The following is a 26,985-nucleotide window of genomic DNA, read 5'->3' as shown; positions in this document are numbered from 1 at the left end:
CACCATGGGCCATGGGCAATGCCAGGCACCATGCTTTGTCATTTCTCAGCAGCATCAGTGAAGGCCTGCTACACCAGGCGGAGTTCTTTTTTTTTTTTAGAGACAGGGTCTTGTTCTGTCAACCAGGCTGGAGTGCAGCAGTGTAAATCATAGTTCACCGAAGCTTTGAACTCCTGGGCTCAAGTGATCCTCCCACTTCAACCTCCTGCGTATCTGGGAATATAGGCATGTTCAACCCAGATAATTTTTAAACTTTTTTTTTTGAGACGGAGTTTCACTGTTGTTGCCCAGGCTGGAGTGCAATGGTGCGATCTTGGCTCACTGCAACCTCAGCCTCCTGGGTTCAAATGATTCTCCTGCCTCAGCCTCCCAAGTAGCTGGGATTACAGGCAAGTACCATCACACCCAGCTAATTTTGTATTTTTAGTAGAGATGGGGTTTCTCCATGTTGGCCAGGCTGGTCTCAAACTCCCGACCTCAGGTGATCCTCCTGCCTCAGCCTCCCAAAGTGCTGGAATTACAGGCAAGAGCCACCGCGCCCAGCTAAAAACTTTTTTTTTTTTTTTTTTTTTAGAGATGGGGTGTTGCTATGTTGCCCCAGTTGGTATAGAACTCCTGGGTTCAAGTGATCCCCCCCTCCACCTCAGCTGCCCCAAATACTGGGATTACAGGTGTGAGTTCTGCTGCTACCTGCCAATGGACAGAGTAAACATTCTTTCTGGAGCACCAGTGTGGCCATGTGTCCCCCTCAAACAAAGCCTCAGTATCAACTTGAAAAACGGGGCAGCATAGTGTGGGCTTTGCTGCCCACCTGACCCAGGTTCCAATCCTGGCTCCAGTCAACACACTGGCCATCTTAGGTGGGGTCTCTTCCCCTCAGTGAGCCTCAGTTTCCTCCTCTGAGAAATGAACCAATAACAGCACCTGCCTCACAAGATGCTATTTGCTAAGTGTTCAGGACTGAATCCTGAGGAGGAGCCAGGGAGCTGCAGGTGCCAGGGAGGTGGTGGGTTCCTGGGCTCTGGCTCAGACAGCACTAGGGGTAATGGGGGAGGGACAGGCATCCCGCTCCATGCTCCCATCCTCACCGGCTATGCGTTTACCTGTTTGACATCTTAGGGGAGCGTTTAACATTTTGTTGGAGTTAAAGGATTTATGCTTACAAAAAAAGCTGAAAAACCAGAGGCTGGGTAGAGAAATCATACCAGCTGCATGAGTGTGTGCAATGCTTTTGGTCTGTCCAGGCTGGGGACTCTAAAGGGGACCAATGGGTGGTCCTGGGTGGGTAACAGGCTCTCGGGGAGCGAGCCGTGGTCCCTGCCGGCAGGAGGAGGAGCAGTGGCGCAGTAGGTGGCAGTGACAGTGCTGAGTGCTCTGAGCCTGTGGAAGCTGCCTGGCCTTGTTCTAAGCATCTTATAGGCATCACCTCACTTAGCCACTGTGGCAGCCCTGAGGCAGGAGCTACCACTAATTCCATATTTCAGGTGGGGGAAACTGAGGCCCAGAGAGATGAAATAACTTGCCCCAAATGATGTAGTTGGTGGGGGATAGAGCCAGGACATAGGCAGTCCGGCTTGAGAGGCGATGCTTTTAACCACCATTCTGTAATTCCAGTGACAACAACTGTTAACGATAAATGTCAATACATAATACATGAGACTAAAACACAGCAGTAGCTAACACACTTGAGCCCAGCTGTGTCTCAGGCCCTGTGCTAAGTGCTTCAAACTCTTGGTCTCAGCTCGCCCTCACAACCTTAGATGACGGATCCTTTTTTTTTTTTTTTAAATAGTCTCGCTGTCAACCAGGCTGGAGTGCAATGGCATGATTTTGGCTCACTGCAACCTCTGTCTCCTTGGTTCAAGCAATTTTCCTGCCTCAGCCTCCTGAGTAGTTGGGATTACAGGCATCACCACCACACCCAGCTAATTTTTGTATTTTTAGTAGAGATGGGTTTCACCATGTTGGTCAGGCTGGTCTTGAACTTCTGACCCAAGGTGATCCACCCACCTTAGCCTCCCAAAGTGCTGGGAATACAGGCGTGAGCCACTGTATCTGGCTTTTGGCTTTTTTTTTTTCTTTGAGACAGAGTCTAGCTCTGTCACCCAGGCTGGAGTGCAGTGGCATGATCTTGGCTCACTGAAACCTCTGCCTCCCAAGTTCAAGTGATTCTCCCGCCTCAGCCTCTCGAGTATCTGGGATTACAGGTGCTCACCACCACACCTGGCTAATTTTCATAACTTGAATAGAGATGAGATTTCACCATGTCAGCCAGGCTGGTCTCAAACTCCTGACCTAAGGTGATCCACCTGCCTCAACCTCCCAAAGGGCTGGGATTACAGGCATGAGCCACCACCTAGCCAACAGATCCTATTATTACCCCCATTTTAGTTTATTTTATTTATTTATTTTAATTTTTTTATTTTCTCAAACCCCCATTTTAAAGATGAGGACATTGAGCCTCAGAGCAGCTAAGTGGCCTGGTGGAGATCACAGTTGGGGTTGGAGGTGGAGCTGTGATGTAGACACAGGTAGTCAAGTGCTGAGTCCTGAGTCACGGTGCTCACCTATGTACCCTGAGGGCCCCTGGCTGCTTGGCCTTAACTCAGGATCAATCTTGCTTTCTCTCCCTGACCTGTGTCATGGGCTGGAGAGCCAATCTGTCCCCGCATGTGGCTGGAATCATGCTCCAGTGTGTGTAGGAGCCCTGAGTGGCCACATAGCCTTGTGGCCTGTGGGGCAGAAGCGACGGGTCTTCAGGAAGTGGACACAGAGAGGGTCTAGGCTAGAGATTCCACAGAGATCCCAATCCAGCCGCTGCCCTCTACCTCTACCCCCATTGTCCAAGTGGCATCCTCCTGGGCTCCTCCCAGATTCCCTCTTCCTCCTGCATCCTTCTCCAGCCTCAACCCCAGCTGGAGACATGCTGGGAACATGTCAATCAGATCAGGACTCTCTCGGGGTTCCACCTCACCCTGGATAAGACCGAGAGCCCTCCCCAAGGGCCCCACCTCATCTGCTCCCTCTCTTCTCTGCCCCCAGCTCCTCCAACCTCCTCCCTCTCCTTTACTCTGTCTGCTCCAACCACGTGGAAGCTGTTCCTCAAACACACTAGAAACGCTTCCACCTAAGGGCCTTTGCCCCACAGATCTCTACCTGGCTTCCTCCTCCCAAGCTGACTGTGACTCTCTGAGGAGGTCTCCGTCTCCCGTGACCGTAGCCACCTAACACTCACAGGCAGGTGGGCCCTGGTGGATTACCTGGTGGGCCCTCAGATTACTTTTCAGGGCTGTGCCCCCAGAAGGGCATCCCGGGGACTCCTGGCACAGCCTGGGGAAGCAAAGGCACATGCTTCTTGCCTGCCCGGGAACACCCAGCTGTGTCAGCTCCACGTGGAGCTGAGTGCCTCTGATAGACCCTAACAGCTCTGACTAATTGCTCTGGATGCCCAGAAAGCTCTTGAGTGTGTGCTGCCTCAGGAGAGGGTGAGGGCCAGGTGGCTGCCAGCCCAGGATCACTCAGCCCACTGCAGTGCCCACGGCAGGTGCTGGCGCCTGGCAGCATGCCTGGCAGCTGGGCTCCCATGACGAATGTCTGGGAGGAGTGCCTGTGAGGTCATCGATGGGCACAAGCTGCTACAGGCTACAGTGGCTTCAACGGCAAGGGCTGCAGCCTGGGGAAGAGTGGGTGGGGAGCTCCCTGCCTGGGCATGTCAGGACCAAACCCTCTCCTGGCAGCCTTTGAATGTTGCTCACCACCCTCCCTGTGCCCAAGAGAGTCCATCCTCCCCAGAGTAGCCCACAGTGATCTTTTCTATTTTTTTTATCTTTTATTATTATTTTTTGAGATCACTTTGTCACCCAGGCTGGAGTGCAGTGATGGGATCTCGGCTCACTGCAGCCTCCACTTCTGGGGCTCAAGCAATCCTTCAACCTCAGCCTCTTGAGTAGCTGGGACAACACGTGCGTTCTACCACACCCAGCTAATTTTTTGTAGACATGGGGGTTCTGCCGTGTTGCCCAGGCTAGTCTTGAACTCCTGGGCTCAGGTGATCCGCCTGCCTCAGCCTCGCAAAGTGCTGGGATTACAGGCATGAGCCACCATGCCCAGAGAATAGTTTTAATGTTTTTTAAAAGCATTAAGTAAGATGATGTGCTCAAATGCCTCCCATGGCTCCCATGTCCTTTGGAACCAAATCCCAGCATCTGACTGTGGTCAATATGCCCACAGAACCAGGCTCCTGCCACCTCGCCATGCTGACCTCCTGTCACTTTGCCTCTGTCCCCTGCTTCAGCCCCTTTGGCTGCCTGACCATTTCTGGAGCACTGCGAATAAGTTTACCCTCAGGGTCTTGGCATCTACTGTTTCCACTGCCTGGATCTTGCCCTGGCTTCCTACAACCCATCACCTCCTCCCAGAAGTCTTCCCAGAGCCCCGCTCTGTTTGCCTTTCCTCCCCAGCACTTATCACCTCCTGGCACACTCCCCAGTGGTTCGGCTGTCTGTCTGTCTTGCCCTGTCTCCAGGAGAATGACAGCTCCATAAAGGGGGGACGCTGCTGTATTGCAGTGTCTGGAACGATGCCTGGCATAGAGTGGGCACTGCAAAGGTCAGTGACTGGAAGAATCACAGTCCCCTCTGGCTGCCCACCCCATCTCTTCTCACAAGCACCTCAGGCGATACCCGGGGCAGTCAGCCTGGACTCTCACACGGCTTGCTGGCTCTGCCCCGATCTACATCTTCTTCTTGGCTTACTTCCTGGTAATGCTGCCTGCTGCCACATCCAAAGTTGCTCTGTCCTCCAGCTCAGGCCCATGTTCTCCCATGCAGATCCAGGCCTCACCCCCTCAGAGACTTTGCCTCCTGTCTCGCCCCCAGCACCATATTTCGGTACACAAATTTGCCCACATTACCCCCACTGCTTTTGAGATCCAAATTCCATAATGGAGCTGGTAGGGCCCTGAATGTTCTGGCCATTGCTGACCTCCCCAGCCTCCCACTGGCTGCTCACTCTGTCTGTCAGCCTGCCTGCCCGCCCGCCTGCCTGCCTGCCTGCCTGTCTACCTACCTACTAGGTCTCGCTCTGTTGCCCACGATGGAGTGATCAATTGATCAACAGGGTCTCAATCTGTTACCCAGGATGGAGAGCAGGGGTGAAATCACAGCTTATTGCAGTCTTGAACTCCCAGGCTAAAGTGATCCTCTCACCTCAGCCACTCGAGTAGTTGGGACTGCAGGAGCCTACTGCCACACCCAGCTAATTAAAAAAATGTTTTTGCCAGGTGTGGTGGCTCATGCCTGTAATCTGAACACTTTGGGGGGCTGAGGTGGGCGGATCACCTGAGATCAGGAGTTCAAGATCAGCTTGGCCAACATGGTGAAACCATGACTCTACTAAAAATACAAAAAATTAGCCGGGCATGGTGGTGTGCACCTGTAATCTCAGCTACTCAGGAGGCTGAGGCAGGAGAATCGCTTGAACCCGGGAGGCGGAGGTTGCAGTGAGCTGAGATCATGTCATTGCACTCCAGCCTGGGTGATAAGAGTGAAACTCCATCTCAAATGCTGGGTTCAAGAGATTCTTCTGCCTCAGCCTCCAGAATAGCTGGGACCACAGGCGTGCACCACCACACCCAGCTAATATTTGTATTTTCAGTAGAGATGGGGTTTCACCATGTTGGTCAAGCTGGTCTCCAACTCCTGGCCTCAACTGATCCACCTGCCTTGGCCTACCAGAGTGCTGGGATTACAGGCATGAGCCACCACGCCGGCCTGGATATGTTTTTTTAAATCAACTCATTTTATTTTCCTTAACTTGTCCAAAGTGGTATCATAAAATCAGGGGGTGAGCTGCAAACACTTTTTCCTAATACTCGTTAAAGGAAGCACATATCCATTTAAAATACAACGTTTTCCTCCCCACACCACCCAAATCACCTCAAGCACCCCATTTTGGGAAATGCTGCGCCACACTAAAGGCTGGTTGCCTAGGAGAAAACTTCAGGAAGCAGCTTTAATGAGTAGATAAGAATGATTTGCAATTAGCATCAATTGTCTGTATGCAAATTAAAGCTCCCAACCAGGGTCCTCTTTTGCAATGGGTTCCTCTCCCATTTTGTTCCCTTCATTTCTGGGTTCAGCAGATCCTTTCCTTACACACAGGGTCATTTCATGCCCACCCTCCCATCTCAGCCACAGTCTACTCCAGGCCTGGCTGTCTTTATGTTTCAGATTTCAAATCCTCACAGTCGTCCGGGTTCACTAACGTGGGTGGTGGTCCCGTGCCTGGGACAGGGGGTCCCATAAGCGAGACCTGAGACCCTGTTGTAGACTCTCTTGGCTCCATGTCCCTCTCAGTGGCACAGTTTTGTTTTGTTTTGTTTTTGAGACAGAGTCTCTCTCTGTCCCCCAAGCTGGAGTGCAGCAGCGCGATACCCGCCTCCTGGGTTCAAGGGATTCTCCTGACTCAGCCTCCCAAGTAGCTGGGATTACAGGCGTGTGCCACCACACCTGGCTAATTTTTGTATTTTTAGTAGAGATGGGGTTTTGCCATGTTGGCCAGGCTGGTCTTGAACTCCTGACCTCAGGTGATCCTCCCACCTTGGCCTCCCAAAGTGCTAGGATCATAGGCGTGAGCCTATGCCTGGTCCCGGTGGGCACAGTTATTCATTCGTCTTAGTGATAATCTGATTCTTACCTGTTTCCCTCCCTTGACGGTGGGCGGTGGGGAGGCCTGGGGGCCTGATCCAAATGTGCTCGTGATTTCTCTCAGCCCCAAGCACAGTGTCTGGGACAGAGCACATCCCCAAGAAATACTTACGAATGGAATGAATGAATAAATAAATGAATGAAAGAGTCATTCAAAAGAGTCCAGCCAGGGTGCGGTGGCTCACACCAGTAATCCCAGCACTTTGGGAGGCTGAGGTGGGCAGATCACGAGATCAGAAGTCTGAAACCAGCCTGACCAACATGGTGAAACCCTATCTCTACTAAAAATACAAAAACTAGCTGAGCATTGTGGCACTGGCCTGTAATCCCAGATACTTAGAAGGCTGAGGCAGGAGAATCGCTTGGAAGGCAGAGGTTGCAGTGAGCCAAGATTGCACCACTGCACTCTAGCCTGGGTGACAGGGTCTGTCTCAAAAAAAAAAAAAAAAAAAAGTCCAGGTGTTCAAAAGATTAAGTGGTACTTGTCACCTGGTGTGGTAGCTCATGCCTGTAATCCAAGCCCTTTGAGAGGTCAAGGAGGGAGGATCACTTGAGCCCAGGAGTTCCAGACTAGTTGGGCATAGGGGCATGCGCCTGGAGTCTCAGCTACTTGTGGGGCTCAGGTGGGAGGAACACTTGAAACCAGGAGTTCGAGGCTTCAGTGAGCTCTGACTGTACCACTGCACCCAGCCTGGGTGACAGAGCAGGACCCAGTTTCCAAAAAACAGCCACTTGTCTAGGGAGATGAACCGAGAGATCTGAAACACTTAGACATTTTCTGTCTCTCTGCCTCCTCTCCTCCTTCAGCCTTTCTCCTGGGTTCTCTGATCATGGTGTGCCGGGGTGTGACACTACAGTCACTCTCAAACACAGCGTTTTTCAAATCTGTCGGAGAACACTGTAAGCCAAGAAATCATTTGGGGATTGATCAGCATTAAACATTTTTAGATAGAGGGGAACAGAATCAAAGTGTATCGCTCATAGGTTAAGTATTAATCTGGAAAGCACTGCTTCACTTTTTTTTTTTTTTAATATCGACATTTCTGTATAGATGCACACAATTCTATTGTGGACTGTGTTCGGAAGTCTGAGGTGGCTGCCTGAGTGTGGGTGTCCTGTGTGGAGAGAGGCTGGGCTTTGAGGACTGGCAAAGGATTTAGGGAGCCCCAAGAGAGGAAGATCCCTGTGCCAATGAGGCTCTGAGCCCTAATGGGTATTGGTATCGTGGACTCAGGCTGGGCCACCCCAGGAATGGTCAGGAAGGGACGTGGGGCTGTGGCCTCAGGGGCTGGCACTAGGGACTACAGCACAGGAAGCTCCTGCCTGGGGCCACAGAACCCTAAGGGGGTCTAAGGATGGGGCTGAGCTCTGTGTGTGCAGAATAGTTCTCTGATCTCTGTGCCCTTTTCTGGAAGGCAGCTCATGGCCTCCATGGGAACCTCAGTGTGTGTGTGGTTGGGACTCCAGGCTGCTGGCTGGCCAATGCCTGCTCTTTCTCTCACTCCCCTATCTGCCTCTCTACCAGTGGCTCTCAAAGTGTGGTCCTGGGACCAGCAAGACCTCCATCTACTGGGAACTTAATGCATATTCTCAGCCAGGTGCGGTGGCTCACGCCTATAATCCCAGCACTTTGGGAGGCTGAGGTTGGCAGATCCCTTGAGGTTAGAAGTTTGAGACCAGCCTGGCCAACATGGTGAAACCCTGGCACTACTAATACAAAAATTAGCTGGGCATGGTGGTGGGCATCTGTAGTCCCAGCTACTCAGGAGGCCAAGGCAGGAGAATCACTTGAACCTGGGAGGCAGAGACTGCAGTGAGCCAAGATCATGCCACTGCAGTCCAGCCTGGGTGACAGAGCAAGACTCCCTCTTAAAAACAATAACAACAAAACAAGGCATATTTCTCAGGTCCCCGGACCTACTGAGTCAGAAACTCTGGGTGGGGCCCAGCAGCTGGGCTGCATAAGCCTTCAGGGGCTTCTTTGGGGATCACTGCCCTATACTATAGAGTCTGGAAGGCCAGATCATGACCTTCCAGACCTCCTTGTAGCTGAGATGGCCTTGTGATGCCAGCTGCTGAAGGGGATTCTGGGAAAGTGTCTGCTTTCTCCATAGGAAGGGAAAGGGAAAGGTGCTTGGAGGCTGCCACCTTTCCTTCTGTTCTCTGCCTCCAACTGCCACCCACCAGGCACCACAGCTCCATCTCAAGGCCAGGGAGCAAGGTAAGGACCTCAGCAGGGAGACACAGAGCGCCCATCCTTGAGGTTCTCCATGAGCCCCAGCACTAGCCCCGCTATGCCCTCTCTGACACTTCATGTCAGGGGACTGCTACACCTCTGTTTGTTTAAGCCGAAGTGGGTCAGGTTTCCTATGGCCTTCGGCCAAATGCATCTAAAAGATACAGTCTGTAACCCCTAAGAAAGCATAAAAACTTTTGGTCTCAGAAGAGAGCAAAGAAAAATGAGGCAGAAGGTCACAGAGAACCAGGGACAGATGAAGACAGAGATACATAAGGCCAGGGGTTTCTTTCCCTCCACCTAGGTGGTGTCCCTGAAGGCTGATGGACGGGCAAGAAAGCAGCGGTCTATGAGCCCCCCCCCCCGGATTCTGTCAGCAAACCAGTGACCAGGCACATGCATCCGTGAGTGTGTTTCCGGGAGGAGAACCCCACCGTCAGGACTGTAGAACTAGAACTATCAGAAGTGGAAGGTGGTCAGAACCCGGACGAGGTGCAATAGCTTACCTGGGCTGCCTTGGCGGGTCTCGGCTGCCCCCGGCCAGGCCCGTGGGGGTGCTGGAGCCGGAGGAGTACAGCTTCGGTCGGTAGCCCTTGCTTTGGCCAGCAACTGTGGGGGCAGGGGAGACCTCCCGCCGCCTGTCTGTGTGGTGGGATCTCCCGGCACCCTCGAGACCCCCGCCATAAAGACCCATACTTCCAGGGGGCTTGTGTGGCTTGGCGGGCCGTGGTGCCTTGGCCAGGGACATGCAGCTAGGGCTGGAGGTATAGAGGGTGGTGTCGATGCCGCTGTCGCTGGAGCCGCCCTTGGAGAGGGGGTCTTGCTCTGGCTCCAGGGGGTCCAGGGGGTCGAACCAGCGGTCGTCGCTGTGGCTGCTGGATGCGTTGCTGGAGAGGGTGTTGCTGCTGGAATGACTCGAGTACTGAGGTTCTCCCTGAGGGGCAAGAGAAGCGTGTCACTCCCAGACTCCAGGGCAGGGGTGCATCCTCCCTCTCTGGGTCCTCCCTCTGCTTGGGCCTGAACCCTAGGACCAGATAGCTTCAAATCCTGGCTGCTCATCTACTGGCCGTGTTACCTTGGGCAAGTGATTTAACTTCCCTTGGCCTCAGTTTCCACATCTGTAAAATGGAGGGTAATAGTAAGCCTGCCTCGTGGGACTCCTGACAGGAACAAATGACATCATGCATATAACAGGCTTCCCACATCTCAGACTCAGCCAATCTAAGACTCAACTCGGCACCCTCCCTCCCACACCATCTTCCGTGTCTCAATGATGCCGGCCATCTTTCAGCTGCCCCTGCTGAGAGCCGTGGACCTACCTTGGCCCCGTTTTTGCTCTCACTCATGTCCAGCCCAACAGCAAATCCCAATGCCAGCGTCCTCAAAACGGATCTGGGACCTGTCACTTCCTGTTCCATGGCTCTGCCGGGTCCTGTCCATGCCTGTCCTGTCCACCACCACCTCCCCCAGGCCAGAGCAGCAACCTCCTCCCTGGTCTCTCTGCTCCCTCACCCCCGTTTATTCCCCACGCATAGCCAGGAGGCTGGGAACACCCGAGTTATATTATGGCTCCCACCTGTGGTTCCATCTTACTCCAGGCACAAGTGAGAGTTCTCAGCACCACCCACAGATGATTTTAGTGCCACGTTCTGGTCTCCAGCTTCATCTCCCCTCCCTCCTGATCACACTGCTGCAGCCACGTTGGCCCCCTTGCCATTCTCTGAACATGCTGGGCACTCCCCCTCTGGGCCTGTGTGCCTGCTGCTCCCTTTGCCTGCAATGCTCTTCCCTGAGAGATCTTCGTGGGCTGCCCCTTCCTTCACTCAAGGTTTCAGCTCAAAGGTCACCCCTTCGAAGGCCCTCTCTGACCACGTCATCCTAAAGCTGCAGTGCTTGTCACTTTCCCCCCGAACTGTGCTTTTTCTTTTTCTTTTTCTTTCTTTAACTTTTGAGATGGAGTCTTGCTCTGGCTGGAGTAGAGTGGTGTGATCTCGGGTTACTGCAGCCACCGCCTTCTGGGTTCAAGCAATTCTCATACCTCAGCCTTCCAAGAGGCTGGGATTACAGGTGCCCACCACCACGCCTGGCTAGGTTTTGTACTTTTAGTACAGATAGGGTTTTACTATGTTGCCCAGGCTGCTCTCAAACTCCTGACTGCAGGTGATCCGTCCGCCTTGGCCTCCCAAAGTGCTGGGATTACAGGCGTGGGCCACTGTGCCCGGCCCATGCTTTTTCTTATACAACAGATCTGTTTATCTGCTTACTGCTTGCTGCCCCCACTGGGAAGTCAGCTTCCTGAGGATAGGGCTGGTCTGTCTTCTTCATTACCATGGTCCCAATGTCTGGCATGTTGTAAGCACTTGTCAAACACCTGCTGAATGAATGGATGCCCCTGCAAACCATCTCCTCCTCCAGGACACAGGAATACATTTCACAGCCTTCCTGGGTCACATAAGACTACATTTCCCAGCCTCCCTTGCAAGTAGGTCTGGCCACATGATAGAATGGAAGTGATTCATGCCATCTCCATTCAGGCTTGGACTGAAAAATACCTCCCATGTGATCTTTTTTCCCACTCACTTCCACTGCTGGAAAGATGCAGGAACCCAACAGAGGGCTTGGATGCTCTGAGGGACAGCAGAGCCATGAGAGGGAGGGAGCCTGGGCTCTGAATCACCATGTGGATTGTGGGTAAATGCTCACTGAATACCTGCACTGCGCTGTTACGGGAAAGGGAAATTCACTTCCACTGTATGAGGTCATTGGGATTCCGGGCTATCTGTTACAGCAGCTGATTTACCATGACTGATAGAACATTGAGGAAACTGTGGCTCGAGGAAGGAAAGGGATTTGCCCAAGATGTCCTGGCTGATAAGGGCTGGAGCCAGAATGTGAATCTGGTTGGTTCCAACTCCAAACCAAGTATTCACCCCCTGTGGAGTGGAAGGTGGCAGAGATAGAGGATGTGCACAAGTGTGAAGTCAGAGGCCACACCCAGGTCGGCCTGGTTCCCTGGTGGGGCAGGGCAGGGCCCAGACTCACTTTGGAATGCCTGTTGGGGGAATCTTTGCCTGCTGCATCCTGCCTGGACGCGTGCTTGTTCCCGCTGCTTCCGGCTATGGCTGAGAGCCTGGCCTGGGCGGGCACATGCCACAAAGGCTCTGTAGGAAAACAGGAGACACACCAGTGGTTAGGAGTGACTCAGGCCAGGGCCTGAAGAATCCGGTCCCTCTGCCAGCCTGTCTGCTCACCCAGGGCATGACCCCAACAACTTATTCCTTGGAGTGTAACACTCAGTAACAGAGAATATGTGCCAGAACTGTTGTGAGAGCCTCACTGAGGCCGTACAATAATCCCATTTCCCTCCCTCCCTGTCTTCCAGGCTAACGTGCAATAGCCTCCATAAGCTCACTGTAACCTTGAACTCCTGGGCTGAAGCCATCCTCCCACCTCAGCCTCCCAAGCAGCTAGGAGTACAGGCGTGCATCGCCATGGTTGGCTATTTTCCTTTTTTTTTTTTGGAGGTCTTGTTATGGCATCCAGGGTGGTCTTGAACTCCTGGCCTCAAGTCATCCTCTTGCCTTTCAGTCTCCCAAAGTGCTGGATGACAGGAGTGAGCCACCATGCCTGGCCTCCTTTACCCATTTTTCTATGAGATTGACTGTCTTTTATCTTATTGGTTGGTAGAGTTCTTTACATATGCAAGGTGGCAATTCTTTGTTGACGATATTTACATAACTTTTAAAGAACAAAAATGGAATCTAATAAACATTGTCCTGCAACTTGGTTTTTCACTTTGTAATATATTTGCGCTTTTCTCTTTATATCTTCACAATACATCTTCACATAATTGAATGTGATGTTACCTTTTTTAAATAGCTACATAATAGTATTGCACCAAGTAAATGTGTATCAATGACCTGCAAGTTTCCTACTGATGGATATTTGTGGTTAGGTGAGTTTCTCTGGTAGTATGTTTTAATTCTGTGTGTGTGTGTGTGTGTGTGTGTGTGTGTGTATCTTCAACAATCTTGCAATGGCTTTTCTTCCACATGAGACTTTCAGCACATATGGAATTTTGTGTGGGGCAGAGAGTTCTGCTGGTGGAATTGCTGGTTCAAAAGTGAAGCAGGTTTAAGAGCAGCGGCTGTTGTGGGTGTCAACTGGTCTAAACTCCCAAGATTAGTCGGTGTGCCTGAACCGAGTATCTTGTTGACCTTGAAAAATATTGGCCAGGCACAGTGGCTCTTGCCTATAATCCTAGCACTTTGGGAGGCCAAGGTGGGCAGATCACATGGTCAGAAGTTTGAGACCAGCCTGGCCAATATGGTGAAACCCCATCTCTATTGAAAATAGAAAAATTAGCCGGGCATGGTGGCACATGCCTATAGTCCCAGCCACTTGAGAGGCTGAGGCAGAGAATCCCTTGAACCCAGAGACAGAGGTTGCAGTAAGCCGAGATTTCACCACTACACTCCAGCCTGGGCAACAAAGTGAGACTCCCTCCCCGCCCAAAAAAAAAAATTGACCAACCCCAATGGAGGGCACTTAGATAAGATCTATGGAAATTACAAGTGCACTAACTGAGGAGCTGAACACAGGTGGTTTAACCCCGAAGCTGGCTTTGCATCACAATGGCATTCAAGATAATTATCACAATGATAATTCCTATTAAGCATGTGTTCTGTACCCAGTGCTGCTGCAGTGCTCTGCATACATCACCATGCTGTATCCTCCCAGTACCACTGTGAAGTGGGCATCAGGGCCATCTCTAACAAATGTGGAACAAGACTCGGAGAGGTTAAGCAGCTGGTCCAAGGTCACACAGTGGGAAAGGCCCAGGCAGGACGCAGGGCTCAGGCCAGCCTGGTTTTGCGCTTGTGCTCTCAAGCCCTGCCCCTCCCCGGGCTTCACCAATGATGGCAATGCCGGCAGTGGTGGAGAGTGAGTGCCTGAGAGATGGGAGGCCTTGTTCTCCTAATGATGGGTCGTGGGCTTGGCAAGCATGATTTCACTAGACCACCCCTCCCCCTACCAAACTGTCCTGGAAAGAGAAACACCTAGGATGTCCACTACAGGGGAGGGACCTGAGGCTGATAAGGAGGAAGTCATTGCTGAGGCCACACACCAAGCACACGGCCAACTCAGAACTGCCCACCAGGCCTGTGGGACCCTGAGATCGCAACCACACCACCACCCAGGGTAGCCTCGGGCCCACGCTCCTGCTGGGTGACCGGGCAGGGCACTCAGGGCCACTGCAGAGAATGGTCTGGCTGGATGTAGTCTAGTCTCAGTTGAGGGTGTCACTGACTGCGTGGCTTTCACTCAGGAACCCTGGATGCAAAGCGGGGAGACTGGCCTCCTTGTCCACCTGCTCTGCCTCCATCAATGGTTTTTTTCTTTGGGGCATCCTTATATGCCCAGAAGGTGCTGGTTCTCCAGAAGGCAGGCAGTTACTCTGGGAAACCACATTTCTACAGAGCAAAGCCCATGGCAGTTACATCCAGCCTCAAAAACTACCAATGACAGACAATTCCAATGCTCTGCCTCTGGGCTGACCTCTGCCTGACTTGAGACTGGAACTCAGCTGCCCTATCGCACTTCTACTTGGGTATCTAACAGGCACCTCCCACCGAACACAGCCAAGGCCAAGGCCAAGGGCTGTACCTTCCCCCAAACCTGTATCTCCCAGGGTCTTCCTGCTCAGTTCATGGCTTCTCCTTTGAGCTGCTGAGGCCAAAACCCCTGTGGCATCCTTGAATTCTCTCATGCATACAACTAGGCATCATTAGGAAATCTGGTTAACACTGCCTTTAAAATACTATATCCAGGCTGGGTGCAGTGGCTCATACCTGTAATCCCAGCACTTCAGGAGGGTGAGGTGGGAGGATCACGTCAGGTCAGGAGTTCGAGACCAGCCTGACCAACATGGAGAAACCCTGTCTCTACTAAAAATACAAAATTAGCCAGGCATCGTGATACATGCCTGTAATCCCAGCTACTCGGGAGGCTGAGGGAGAAGAATTGCTTGAACCCAGGAGGTGGAGGCTGCAATGAGCTGAGATCTCACCACTGCACACCAGCCTGGGCAACAAGAGCAAAACTCTGTCTCAAAAAAAGAAATAAAATAAAATAAACTACTAAATCCAGAACCACACAATTCCCCCTTCTTCTGTTCCTACCTGGTCCTGCTCCCACCCCACCTAATGGTAATCTGTAGCAAGAGGGGCCCTAAGAACACCCAAGTCAGATCCCATCTGTCCTCTGTGCAGAAGAATGAGGCCTGTGGCTCCTGCCCCACTCTGAGTACAGGACAAAGGCCTCCCTGCGGCCCACAAGGCCCCACAAACTGCCTGTCCCCTCCCTGATGTCAATTCCTACCACATGGGCCTCTTCACCACCACCTCAGGGTCACCAACTAGCTGTTCTCTTTCCCTGGAATGTTTTCATCCCTGCTGACTTCTTTGCATTATTCCAGCCTCACTTGAAATGTGATTTGCTCAGAGATGCCCCCAAACCCTGTCGATCTCTTTCTGCACACTTTGACAGTTTCCACTTTTTTTTTCTTTTTTTGAGACAGAGTCATGCTTTGATGCCTAGAATGTAGTGCAGTAGCACAATCACAGCTCACTGCAACCTCCGCCTCCTGGGTTCAAGCAATTCTCTGCCTCAGCCTCCTGAGTAGCCAAGATTATAGGCGTGCACCACCACACCTGGCTAATTTTTGTATTTTTAGTAGGACAGGGTTTCACCATGTTGGCCAGGATGGTCTTGAACTCCGGACTTCAAGTGATCTGCCCACCTTGGCCTCCCAAATGCTGGGATTACAGATGTGAGCCACCGTGCTCAGCCTAGTTTCCACTTTATACTTAGCATTACTGGTTAATATTTTATCATGATTGTGCCCCTGTTACGGTCCAATTCTCCCCCCAGACTGTCAGCTCCAAAAAGGCAGAAAACGTGCCTGCCTGGCTTACCCTATATCCCTGGAGACCAGCCTGGTGGCATCATCAGCTGAATGCATGCACAGCTGAAAGGCCAGCTTCCTCCCCATCCTGGCTGTTCTGAAGTTCTCCTGCCCCGGCTCTGCCCTTAGCTGGCCCTGATCCTGGCCTGGGTCCTCCCCTGGTTCTCTGGATCAGCCCTCAGTGACCTGCGGGCCCTCCTACCCCAATTCAACATGCTGGGCAGGGGACAGCATGAGAGACTTGCTAAAACCCCAGCCAGGCACGGTCTTGGGGCAGCTGGTGACCCTGGAGGCACATTCCCAACCTGGGTGCTCTGAGGCCTGGGAAACCCATTCTAGGGGTGGGGGGTTGTGGGTGGAGCTTCCGGAGGGGTTCTGGGACATGCAGGCCTCTGTTCATATCCCATGATGCCGCTCAGCAGCAGTGATCTGGGACAAGTGACAACCTTTCTGTGCCTCATTGTCCTCCTCTCTAACTGGGGCAGTCGCAGTGTCCACTCTGGCATTCCTGAGATGACTCAACACGAAGGCATGTGTAGTGCCGTACAGTTGACAATCCACTTAACTGTGCTGCTGTTACTAGGAAGGATGGTTCGCTCCACCGGGGCTGGGCAAACCCCTACATTTGCTGTGAAGCCTGATCCTTTCCATCTTTAGTGAAGTTTTTTTTTTTTTGTTTGAGACAAGGTCTTGCTCTGTCACCCAGGCTAGAGTGTATAATGTTATGATCACAGCTCACTGCAGCCTCAAACTCCTGAGCTCAAGTGATCCTCCCACCTCAGCCTCTTGAGCAGCTGGGACCATAGGTATGCACTAACATGCCTAGCTATATTTGTAATTCTTTGTAGAGGCAGATGTGGTTGCCCAGGGTGGTTTTGAACTCCTAGCCTCAAGGAATCCTCCCACCTCAGCCTCCCAAAGTGCTAGGATTATAGGTGTGAGCCACCATGCCTGACGTTTTTTCTGGGTCTTGAAAACATTCTAGAATTCATGATAATTTTTTTTTTTTAGATGGTGTCCCGCTATGTCTCCCAGGCTGGAGTGCAATGGCACAATCTCAGCTCACTGCAACCTCCACCTCCTGGGTTCAAGCGATTCTCCTGCCTCAGCCTCCTGAGTAGCTGGGATTACAGGCACGTGCCACCACACCTGGTTAATTTTTGTATTTTTGGCAGAGATGGGTTTTTATCATGTTGGTCAGGCTGGTCTTGAGCTCCTGACCTCAAGTGATCCACCTGCCTCAACCTCCCAAAGTCCTGGGATTTTAGGCGGGAGTCACTGTGCCCGGCCTCAGGATGATTTCTAAACGCCGATTCTCCTGATCTGTGCGCGCACGTGTGTGTGTGTGTGTGTGTGTGTGTGTGTGTGTGTGTGTGGTGGCAGCAATTTAGGAGTCAACTATAACAACGTCCCAAGGAAGTGGGAGAGGAGCCAAGCTCCAGGGAGCAGAAGAGGGAAGGGAAGGGCAACAGTGAGTTTCTTATTTGGGGCCCATGGTATATGTGGGAAACATTTCCTCCCCATTTTATACTTTCGTGTAATGAAATAGTCAAGCAACACTTCTCTCTTCTTCTGAATTTGGTAAAAAGGCAAAAAAGAGATCCGAATCTGTCTTGGAGCAGAGATGACAGAACTGTAGGCAGTGATAGGCATGATCGAGTATGCCAAGGGCAGGAGCAAACCATGGCAGGCCCTGGAGGCAGCAGAGAGACGAAGGCCCCTGAAGTCCCACCTGCTTCCCTGAAGTCGAACCACTGTCCCTGGTTTACAAGAATCATGGGCTGAGAGGCTGAGGAATTCTCCAGGCCATGAATCTTGGGGCATGCAGCCTCTTCTGTACCCTAGAGCACCTGGGGGAGCTGGTGTGCTGATGGGGTTACCTCTCCCAGCTGCCTGGAAATTCTCAAACACTCCCTAAGAGGAAATCCTCTCCCACTCTGAAGTCACTGCTTTCTTTTTTTTTTTTTTTTTTTTTGAGACAGAGTCTTGCTCTGTCACCCAGGCTGGTGTGCAGTGGCATGATCTTGGGTCACTGCAACCTCTGCCTCCCTGGTTCAAGCAATTCTCCTGCCTCAGCCTCCCAAGTAACTGGGATTACAGGCGCCTGCCACCATACCCCGCTAATTTTTATGTTTTTAGTAGAGATGGGGTTTCACCATGTTGGTCAGGCTGGTTTCGAGCTCCTGATCTTGTGATCTCCCTGCCTCGGCCTCCCCAAGTGCTGGGATCACAGGCATGAGCTGCCGTGCTCGGCTGACGTCACTGCTTTCTAACACTAGTCATTTGTTTGCTTCCTTGTGAATCCAACCTGCCCATTCATCTGCTGGTTCTCAGCCTTCAAAAGGGCTACAAGTTTGTTCTATAAAATTATGTTTAAAATATTTATCTGAGATGTCCACAACATGATTAATAACGGGGAAGAAACATATGAGAAGATGCTCAATCTCAGCAGTCTTCAGAAAAATTCCAATTACAAACACAGTGTTGGCCAGGTGCAGTGGCTGGCGCCTGTAATCCCAGCATTCTGGGAGGCCAAGTTAGGAGGATCACTTGAGCCCAGGAGTTCGAGACCAGCCTGGGCAACATAGTAAGACCTTGAATCTATACAAAAAAGTTTTTAACAATAATAAAATAAAACCACAATGTGATACCACCACATGCACACCAGAATAAATGAAACACAGAGGTTGGTGAAAGCGTGGAGCAACTAGAACCCTCACGTTGCTGGTCAGACTATATGATGCTTTGTCATCTTGGGAAACAGTTTGGCTCCTTCCTATAAAGTTAAACATACTGGCCTGGTGTGGTGGCTTACACCTGTAATCTCAACACTTTGGGAGGCCAAGGACGGCAGATCACTTGAGGTCAGGAGTTCAAGACCAGCCTGGGAAACATGTTGAAACTCCATCTCTACTAAAAATACAAAATTAGCTGGGCGTGCTGGCTCATGCCTGTGTTCCCAGCTACTTGGGAGGCTGAGGCAGGGGAGAATTGCTTGAATCTGGGAGGCGGAGGTTGCAGTGAGCTGAGATCATGCCATTGCACTCCAGCCTGGGTCACAGCGGGAGACTCTGTCTCAAAAAATAGATAAAATAAAATAAAATAAAGTTAAACATATGGCCTAGCAATTTCACTCCTAGGTGTATACCTTACAGAAATGTAAGCATATGCTCATCAAAAGACAAGCCCAAGAATGTTCCTAGCAATACTGCTCTAAGCAGCCCAAACTGCAAACAACCCAAACATCTATCAACACCAGGCTGTGGCAATAAACTGTGGCTCATTCAGACAATGGGGGATACCACTCAGATACTGCGATGCCATGTACGATCATGTGGCTGGCTGTCATCAATGTAATGCTGAGTAACAGAAGCCAGACACACATACACAAAACAGACACAGTGTGATTCTGTATTCTATGAAATTCAAAATCTGGCAAAGCTCAGGCCATGAGAAGTAGGACAGGGTTCCTTTGGGGGTACTAACTGGGAGGGGAATGGGGACTTGGGGAGACTGGCCACGTTCTGTTTCCCACCTGGGTGTGTCCACTCTGCAATAGGTTATTGTGTGTGTGCTCATGATGTGGGCCCTTTTCTTTCTTTCGTTTTTTTTTTTTTTTTTTTTGAGATAGAGTCTTGCTCTGTTGCCCAGGCTGGAGTGTAGTGGTGTAATCTTGGCTCACTGCAGCGTCTACCTCCCAGGGTCAAGTAATTCTCCTGCCTCAGCCTACCGAGTAGTTGGGATTACAGGTGTGCACCACCATGCCTGGCTAATTTTTGTATTTTTAGTGAAGACAGGGTTTCACCATGTTGGCCAGGCTGGTCTCAAACTCCTGATCTCAAGTGATCTGCCCACCTCAGCCTCCCAAAGTTCTGGGATTACAGGTGTGAATCACTGCACCTGGTCAGGTGGGCTCTTAACACATGCTCTATGTCCATAAAAGGTGAAAACAACATAGAAGGGTTTATGTGATGAAAAGCCACAGGATGCAGTCAGTTCTGCTCCTGAAAGCACCACGTGCTTATTCCTTTTCAGCTACCTTCCCTGGTGGCTCCCAGCTCTGTGTCACACAGCTGCATGCCAGCTCCAGCCTTATCAGCGGGAGCAGACGCCACCTGTAATGCCCTGTCTGGATGGATAAGGATCTCACTCACTGGTTCCACTGCTCTCCTGGGTGCCCTCTCTAGTCTTACACGTGGCGCTTATAGTTTTCTTTTGTGTTTTATCCGTCACTGACAGGAGGTGGAGTGTTGCCTGTCAAGCTCTAAGTAAGAGGTCCTGAGGAGTGAGGCAGGTGGGTGGGCACGGCGGCTGCTGGGGGCCCTACCTGGCTTCTGGCGTTCCATGGTACTCTCCTGGCTGGTCAGGCCTCCGGAAGAAGAATCACCGCTGGACGTCCCATCGTGGCTGAAGTGGGGATCAAGAGATAGCAGGGGGTGTGGGGCAGCCGCGTACCTGCAGGGGACGAGAGGAGACCCGCCCAGGGTGAAAGACCGGCCCGTGTTGAAAACCACCCCAGCCTGAGCCTTGCTCGCCGTGGGCTTTAGACACATGGGAGGCTCTGCGGTGGATCGCAGAGAGAAAGCTGCTGGCAAGGCTGGATGAGTAAGCCTGGAAACGTGCTATTAGGTGTGGGTCCGGGATGAGAGTCTCGCCTGGGATGCCTGCCAGGGAGCTGGTGGTGGCAGGGAGCACAGGGCAAGGAGGGTTCTTCAGGGAAGGAGGGGGCAGAGTCTGCTTGGGCAGACAGCCCTACCCCTGGGCTCCTCTGGGGTCCTGTTTTCTGGCTGTGACACTGGGTGAATGTCCCCAGCAGCTACTGCCCCAGGCCTATCCTGGGCTGCCTTTTGGTTCAGCAAGCCCTGAGCTGGTCAACTGAGGCTTCAAACCTCACCACGGTCTCTTGCCTAGACAGATGCAGTCACTCCCTACCCCTGAGCCTCAGTTTCCCTAGTTGTCAAGAGGCGAACACAGTAGGCCCTTCTTCTTAGGGCTAAAGGATGCCTTGTCATGCCCAGTGTTTACTGGGGGCTGGTTCCTAACATGTGGTGACTTGGGACACCTGGCTGATGGGCTGGAACTCTGTGTGTCCCCCTTTGCAGCTGGAGCAGGGGACCACAGGGAAGAAACTGTGGTGCAAAAGCCTGGATCAGTGCAGCCTGGACTACCATGGCTCAAGTAATCCTCCCGCCTCAGCCTACTGAGTACCTGGGACTACAGGCACATGCCATCATGCCTGGCTGATTTTACTTTTTGTAGAGATGGGGTCTCCCTACATTGCCCAGGCCGGTCTCGAACTCCAGGGCTCAAGCAATCCTCCCACCCTGGCCTCCTAAAGTGCTGGGATTAAATCAGGCTTGAGCCACGCACCGGCCTGAGCTGCAGTTATTCCATCTGAAAAATGATGTAACATTTTCTACCTCACAGGGTTGTGGAGTGGACGGAATAAAGTTATCCCCTAGACAGAGGTCCTCCTGGAGGCCAGCTCCGCACATCTGCAGGCAAGGCCAGGATTTAAGGGAGGTGGTGGGAGAAGGCTCTCACTGTGCCCTCATGTCCTAGTGGCATTATCTCTGTTTTTTTGAGACGGAGTCTCACTCTGTCAACCAGGCTGCAGTGCAGTGGCACCATCTCAGCTCACTGCAACCTCTGCCTCCCAGCTCAAGCAATCCTCCCACCTCAGCCTCCTGAGTGGCTGAGACTGCATCTGCATGTTACCATGCTTGGCTAATTTTTAATATTTTTTGTAGAGATGAATTTCATCATGTTGCCCAGGCTGATCTTGAATTCCTGGGCTCAAGTGATCCACCTAGTTCAGCTTCCTAAAGCACTGGGACTACAGACGTGAGTCTCCACGCCCAGCCCCAGTGGCCCTGTCTACACCACGGGGTGAATCTTGTGGACACTTCTAATGCCCAGTACCCCTTGGATCAGAGCCGGTTGTGGTAGAGTCTTCTCCCTGCCTGGGGTTGGTTCAGGGACAGGCCTGTGACACAATTTTGGCTGATGAGGCGTGAAGGGAGGTCAAAGTTATTTAGACTCCCACAAAACATTTTCAGCTCTCCACCTCCCACCAGGTGGCAGGATGCACTTCCAGGTCTCTTGATTGGCTGAACGGAGCCATGTGACCAGCATTCGCAGCTGAGCTGTCAGGGAAGTGACTTGGAGATGCTGGCTGACTGGGCAGCCTGGGTCCTGAGAGGTCCCTGCCAATCAGCAGGGGAACAGCATAAGGGCTGAAAAATAAACTTCACTGATTGAAGCCAGGGAGACTTTCAGGTGTCTGTTACCAAGCATGGTCTCACTGAAATGGGGGAATTATGCCCAGAGTCTTCTGGGAAATCTTGCTTTTAAGAGGGATGACAAGAAAAGATGGTCTCTTTGTCCTCCAGATGCTGCTGGGTCCAGATTTAACGTCACATGCTGCTGCTGCCCTCTTGTTACCAGGCTGCAGGTGAGGCCCACTCTGACGGTGGAAGAGAGGAGACAAAAAGAATCTGGCCCTTGATAATGTGGTCAAGACGTTGAATTCACCCTCCCTGGAACCTGCCCTGCTCCTGAGCTTCCTTTTCGGTGAGGTAACAAATTCCTACAATGTTTGAGCCAAACTTTGGTTACTCTGGCCAGAAGTACCTCACTGACACAGGCCCTGTGCTCTGGGGAAGTTACTGAGCCTCCATTAATAATGCTGACATTGGTCAGGCACGGTGGCTCACGCCTGTAATCCAAGCACTTTGGGAGGCTGAGGTGGGCAAATCACTAGAGCTCAGGAGTTCAAGACCAGGCTGGCCAACATGGCAAAACCCTGTCTCTACTAAAAATACAAACATTAGCTTGGTGTGGTGGTGGTGTGTGCCTGTGGTCCCAGCTACTCAGGAGGCTGAGGCAGGAGAATCACTTGAACTCAGGTGGTGGAGGCTACAGTGAGCAGAGACTGTGCGACTGCACTCTGGCCTGGGTAACAGAGCAAGACTCTATTTCAAAAAAGAAAGTATTGATATTGCAGTTCTCTGGGTGGCTCCTGGCACCTGTACTTTCCACTTGGCAGGATCTGATGGGGGGAGGTAAGGTGATAAGCTGGGATCCCCCTACATGCCAAAGAGGAAGTAACTGACTTATCCAGGGTCAGCTTACCCTGCCAGCTCAAAGCCGGGACTGTCTCCACAAAGACCTTGCTCTAATCCTGGGCTTCAACACCCTGAGCACAGTGGAGGGGTACTTCAAGGGCATTGTACTCTCTGAAAACTCAACTCTACTCACTTGCCAGGAAAAAACACACCACCACTCCCCTGCCTTTAACCAGACCTTGACCCTCTAAACCCTCCAGGAAAGGAAGACAGAGCCAAAACATAGGAAGTACAAAACGTTAATTCTTAACTTTTCTCAATGTCTGAGGGCCCAGTTTCCAGCAATCAAAGGGATTTTACAAAGGCAACTTTGACTATAAGCAATCTTCACCTTACTAGCTGACTTCACACCTGGCTAGCTGCCTGGTAAAATGTGGCTCCATCATTGCTGGAGATCGGAGTGTTGATGCACTTACTCAGTTTTTCCAAAAAGTCGCTGTGAAATCCTCAGCACTCAGGAAAAATGGCTAGATGAACCCGGGGAGAGCGGAAAGTCTGAGTGGCGGACGCGGCAGGCTGCTCCCCATGACTAGCCTCTCCTTCCTCCTTGGTAACAGGATCCCAACCGTATCTGGGGCAGCAATGAGACCAGCTTGCCAGACTACATGTCCCAGGATCCCTTGCAGCTCTGGCCAATGAGATAAAACTGGAAGTGCCACACGTGACTTCCAGCCTCGCAGCCTCCTCAGGAGTGTGCTGCGGGTGCCTTTGCCTCACCGCCTCCTCAAGGCTGCAGCTTGAACAGCCACCTTGAACCAGGAGGCAAAAGGCCAAGGACAGCAATACATCAAGGAGGAGGAGGGGGCTGGTTTCCCGTCAATGTGGGGAAAGAAACGATCTTGTCAGAACCACTGCTTTCTATACTATGCAGCTAAACCTAATTGGATAGACCCTCTTTAGTTGGGTATATTTTACCTTGTTTCATCTCTCAGCTACTGACCCCAATCAGAAAACCTGTACTTTATCCAACCATATACTTCTCTTGCTAACACGACTTTTTTTTTTTTTTTTTTTTTTTTGAGATGGAGTCTTTGCCCTATTGCTTAGGCTGGAGTGCGGAAGTGACGCAAACTTCCACTTCCAGGGTTCAAGCGATTCTCTTGCCTCAGCCTCCCAAGGGATGACAGGCACATGTCAAGATACCAGGCTAATTTTTTTTTTTTTTTTGAGACCAAGTCTCACTCTGTTACCCAGGCTGGAGTGCAATGGTGTGATCTCAGCTCACTGCAACTTCCATCTCCTGGGTTCAAGTGATTCTCCTGCCTCAGCTTCCTGAGTAGCTGGGATTACAGGTGTGTGCCACCAAGCCCCGCGAATTTTTGTATTTTTAGTACAGATGGGGTTTCACCACATTGACCAGGCTGGTCTCGAACTCCTAACCTCAAGTAATCCACCCACCTCGGCCTCCCAAAGTGCTGGGATTACAGGCGTGAGCCACTGTGCCCCACCCAACTAACAAGACTTTTTATTATCCCAATGCAAACTGACCTATGTTGACCATTTACTGGGATGCTGAATATATCCCATTTGGGGCCATATCTATCACTGTCCAATTTTGGTCAAACTGATTAGAAATCGGGACATCCCAGCCTCTCATCACACACAGCTCTGGAGAAACATCCTTGGCAGAAGAGAAGATCAAATTGCCATCTTTAACCTTATCTGAGTAATTTTAAAGTAATTATCTCTCCTTGGAAGATGAAATCACTTCACAGATAAAGGGTTTGGGACTTTGGGAGGAGCTGACTAGCTGTGGTTTCAGGTGTCTCCAGGCAGAAACTGGAGGCACTGACTCTGGGGAGGCACCTTACGGGGAGCAGGGTCGGGCTATGAGATGCTGGCTTGAGCTTCCCTCTTGGCCATGGAGGAAAGTACCAAGACAGACAGGACTGTGGGCAGGAGCCTCACCCAGGTGGAGAGCTCCAGCCTGCTCTGTCAATATCCCACACTGACCAGTGGGAAAAACAGACAGGTGAATGACAGCATCCCTGGGTAAAATGATGGTCAGATGACGTAGCTTTGTTGGCTGCCACCCCAGCAGCCATCACCTTCTCCATCCCTGCTTGGTGGAGCCCAGATTCCACTCTGGTAGCCAGCCCTCTGTCACATGGCTTGAGTAAATCCTGACAGTTAACAGGCACAGGGGTGCAATGTGACCCTCCCAGGGACTAAAGGGTGGGCAAGTGATCTAGTTTCTTCCCTCTTAATTAACTGATTATTTTTGAGACAGGGTCTCACTCTGTCACCCAGGCTGGAGTGCAATGTAGCACACCTGGCTCACAGACACCTTGACCGCCTGGGGCCAAGCAAGCCTCCCACCTCAGCCTCCCAAAGTGCTGTGTCAGGGTCAGCCCTCTGGAACCATAGTCCTGGGTTCTCATCCTGGCAGAGTGACCTTAGCCAAGTGAATTCACCTCACTAAGCTGTAGTTTCCCCTCTGTAAAATGAGGGTCATTAAACTACCCACCTCAAGGAGTTGCTGGGAGGACTCACTGAGATCATGCATATAGATTGATGGAACCCAGAAACAGATCCACACAAGTATATCCCATTAATTCTGCACTCCCCCATTTCTGCCTTAAGGAACAAAAGCAGTACAGTGGAGTGGGGGTAACCTTTTCAATAAATGGCGCTGCAGCAAATCAGACAACAGTAGGCAATAAAGCAACCTCCAGATAAACCTCTCACCTTATACAAGAATTAACTAAAACAAACAAAACTCAAAATGGATCACGGACTTAAATGTAAAACAGTAAAACTTCAAAAAAAAAAAAAAAAACCACAAGAAAATCTTCAGGACCTAGGACTAAGCAGAGTTCTTAGACAACACCAAACACTTGCTCCATAAAATTTAAAAAAACAAAAAGCTCACTTGGGCATTATCAAAATATAAAAACTTAGGCCGGGTGTGGCGGCTCATCCCATACTTTGGGAGGCTGAGGCATGAGAATCGCTTGAACCCAGGAGTTTGAGACCAGCCTGGCCAACATGGTGAAACGCTGTCTCTACTAAAAATACAAAAATTAGCTGGGTAGGTGTTGCGTACCTGTAATCCCAGCTTCTTGGGAGGCTGAGGCATGAGAATCGCTTGAACCTGGGAGGCGGAAGTTGCAGTGAGCCAAGGATGGCACCACTGTACTCCAGCCTGGGCAACAGAGCAAGACTCCGTCTCAAATAAATAAATAAATAATAGAAAACTTTTGTTCTGTGAAAGACCCTGTAAAAAAGACAAAAAGACAAACTAAAGGCTGGGAGGAAATATTTGCAAATTGCATATCTGACAAAGGACTTGTATTTAGAATATCCAAAGAACTCTCAGACACTGAACAACACTGCATCCAATTAGAAGACGAGCAAAAGACACGCACGGGCACTTCACTGAGGAGGATATACGGCTGGCAAAGACACGACAAGGCGTTCAACACCGTTAGCCATTAGCAACATGCAAATTAAAATCACAATGAGGCATCACTGCACACCTATCAAAATAGCTAAAATGAAACACGGTGACAACGCCAAATGGTGATGAGGATGTGGAGACCCGGATCACACTCTGCTGGTGGGAATGTAAAATGATACAGACACTCTGGAAAACAGTTTGGCAGTTCCTTTTAAAACTAAAAATGGATTTACCATACGGTAAGCAATTGTACTCCTGGGCATTTATCCCAGAGAAATGAAAACTTATTTTCATGCAGAAACCTGTATGCCTGAATGTACATGTTCACCGCATGAATATTTATAACAGCCAAAACTCGGAAACTACCCAAATTGTCTTTTTTTTTTTAAGATAGTCTCGCCTTGTCGCCCAGGCTGGAGTGCAATGGTGTGATTTCAGCTTGCTGCAACCTCTGCCTCCCAGGTTCAAGCAATTCTCCTGCCTCAGCCTCCCAAGTAGCTGGGATTACAGGCATGTGCCACCATGCCTGGCTAATTTTTTGTATCTTT

At 51.1% G+C, this 26,985-nt stretch overlaps 1 protein-coding gene across 15 annotated transcripts in view; it reads right to left on the bottom strand.

Moving 5' to 3' along the window:
- The window catches only part of SIPA1L3 (signal induced proliferation associated 1 like 3), a 323,626-nt gene that overhangs the window by 33,215 nt on the left and 263,426 nt on the right, over window positions 1–26,985 (bottom strand). For all 15 annotated transcript variants that reach the window (XM_078359226.1, XM_078359222.1, XM_078359228.1 and 12 more), the window contains 3 exons: window positions 20,238–20,365; window positions 11,986–12,104; window positions 9,450–9,877 (listed from right to left, as the gene is read on the bottom strand). In XM_078359226.1, coding sequence (XP_078215352.1) covers window positions 9,450–9,877; window positions 11,986–12,104; window positions 20,238–20,365 — 675 coding nt within the window. The remainder of the gene's footprint in view (window positions 1–9,449; window positions 9,878–11,985; window positions 12,105–20,237; window positions 20,366–26,985) is intronic.

The sequence above is a fragment of the Callithrix jacchus genome, chromosome 22 (assembly GCF_049354715.1).
Source record: "Callithrix jacchus isolate 240 chromosome 22, calJac240_pri, whole genome shotgun sequence".
Classification (NCBI taxonomy): Eukaryota; Metazoa; Chordata; class Mammalia; order Primates; family Cebidae; genus Callithrix; species Callithrix jacchus.
The sequence above is the reverse complement of the archived record's forward strand: the minus strand, read 5'-3'. Positions and strand labels throughout refer to the sequence as shown.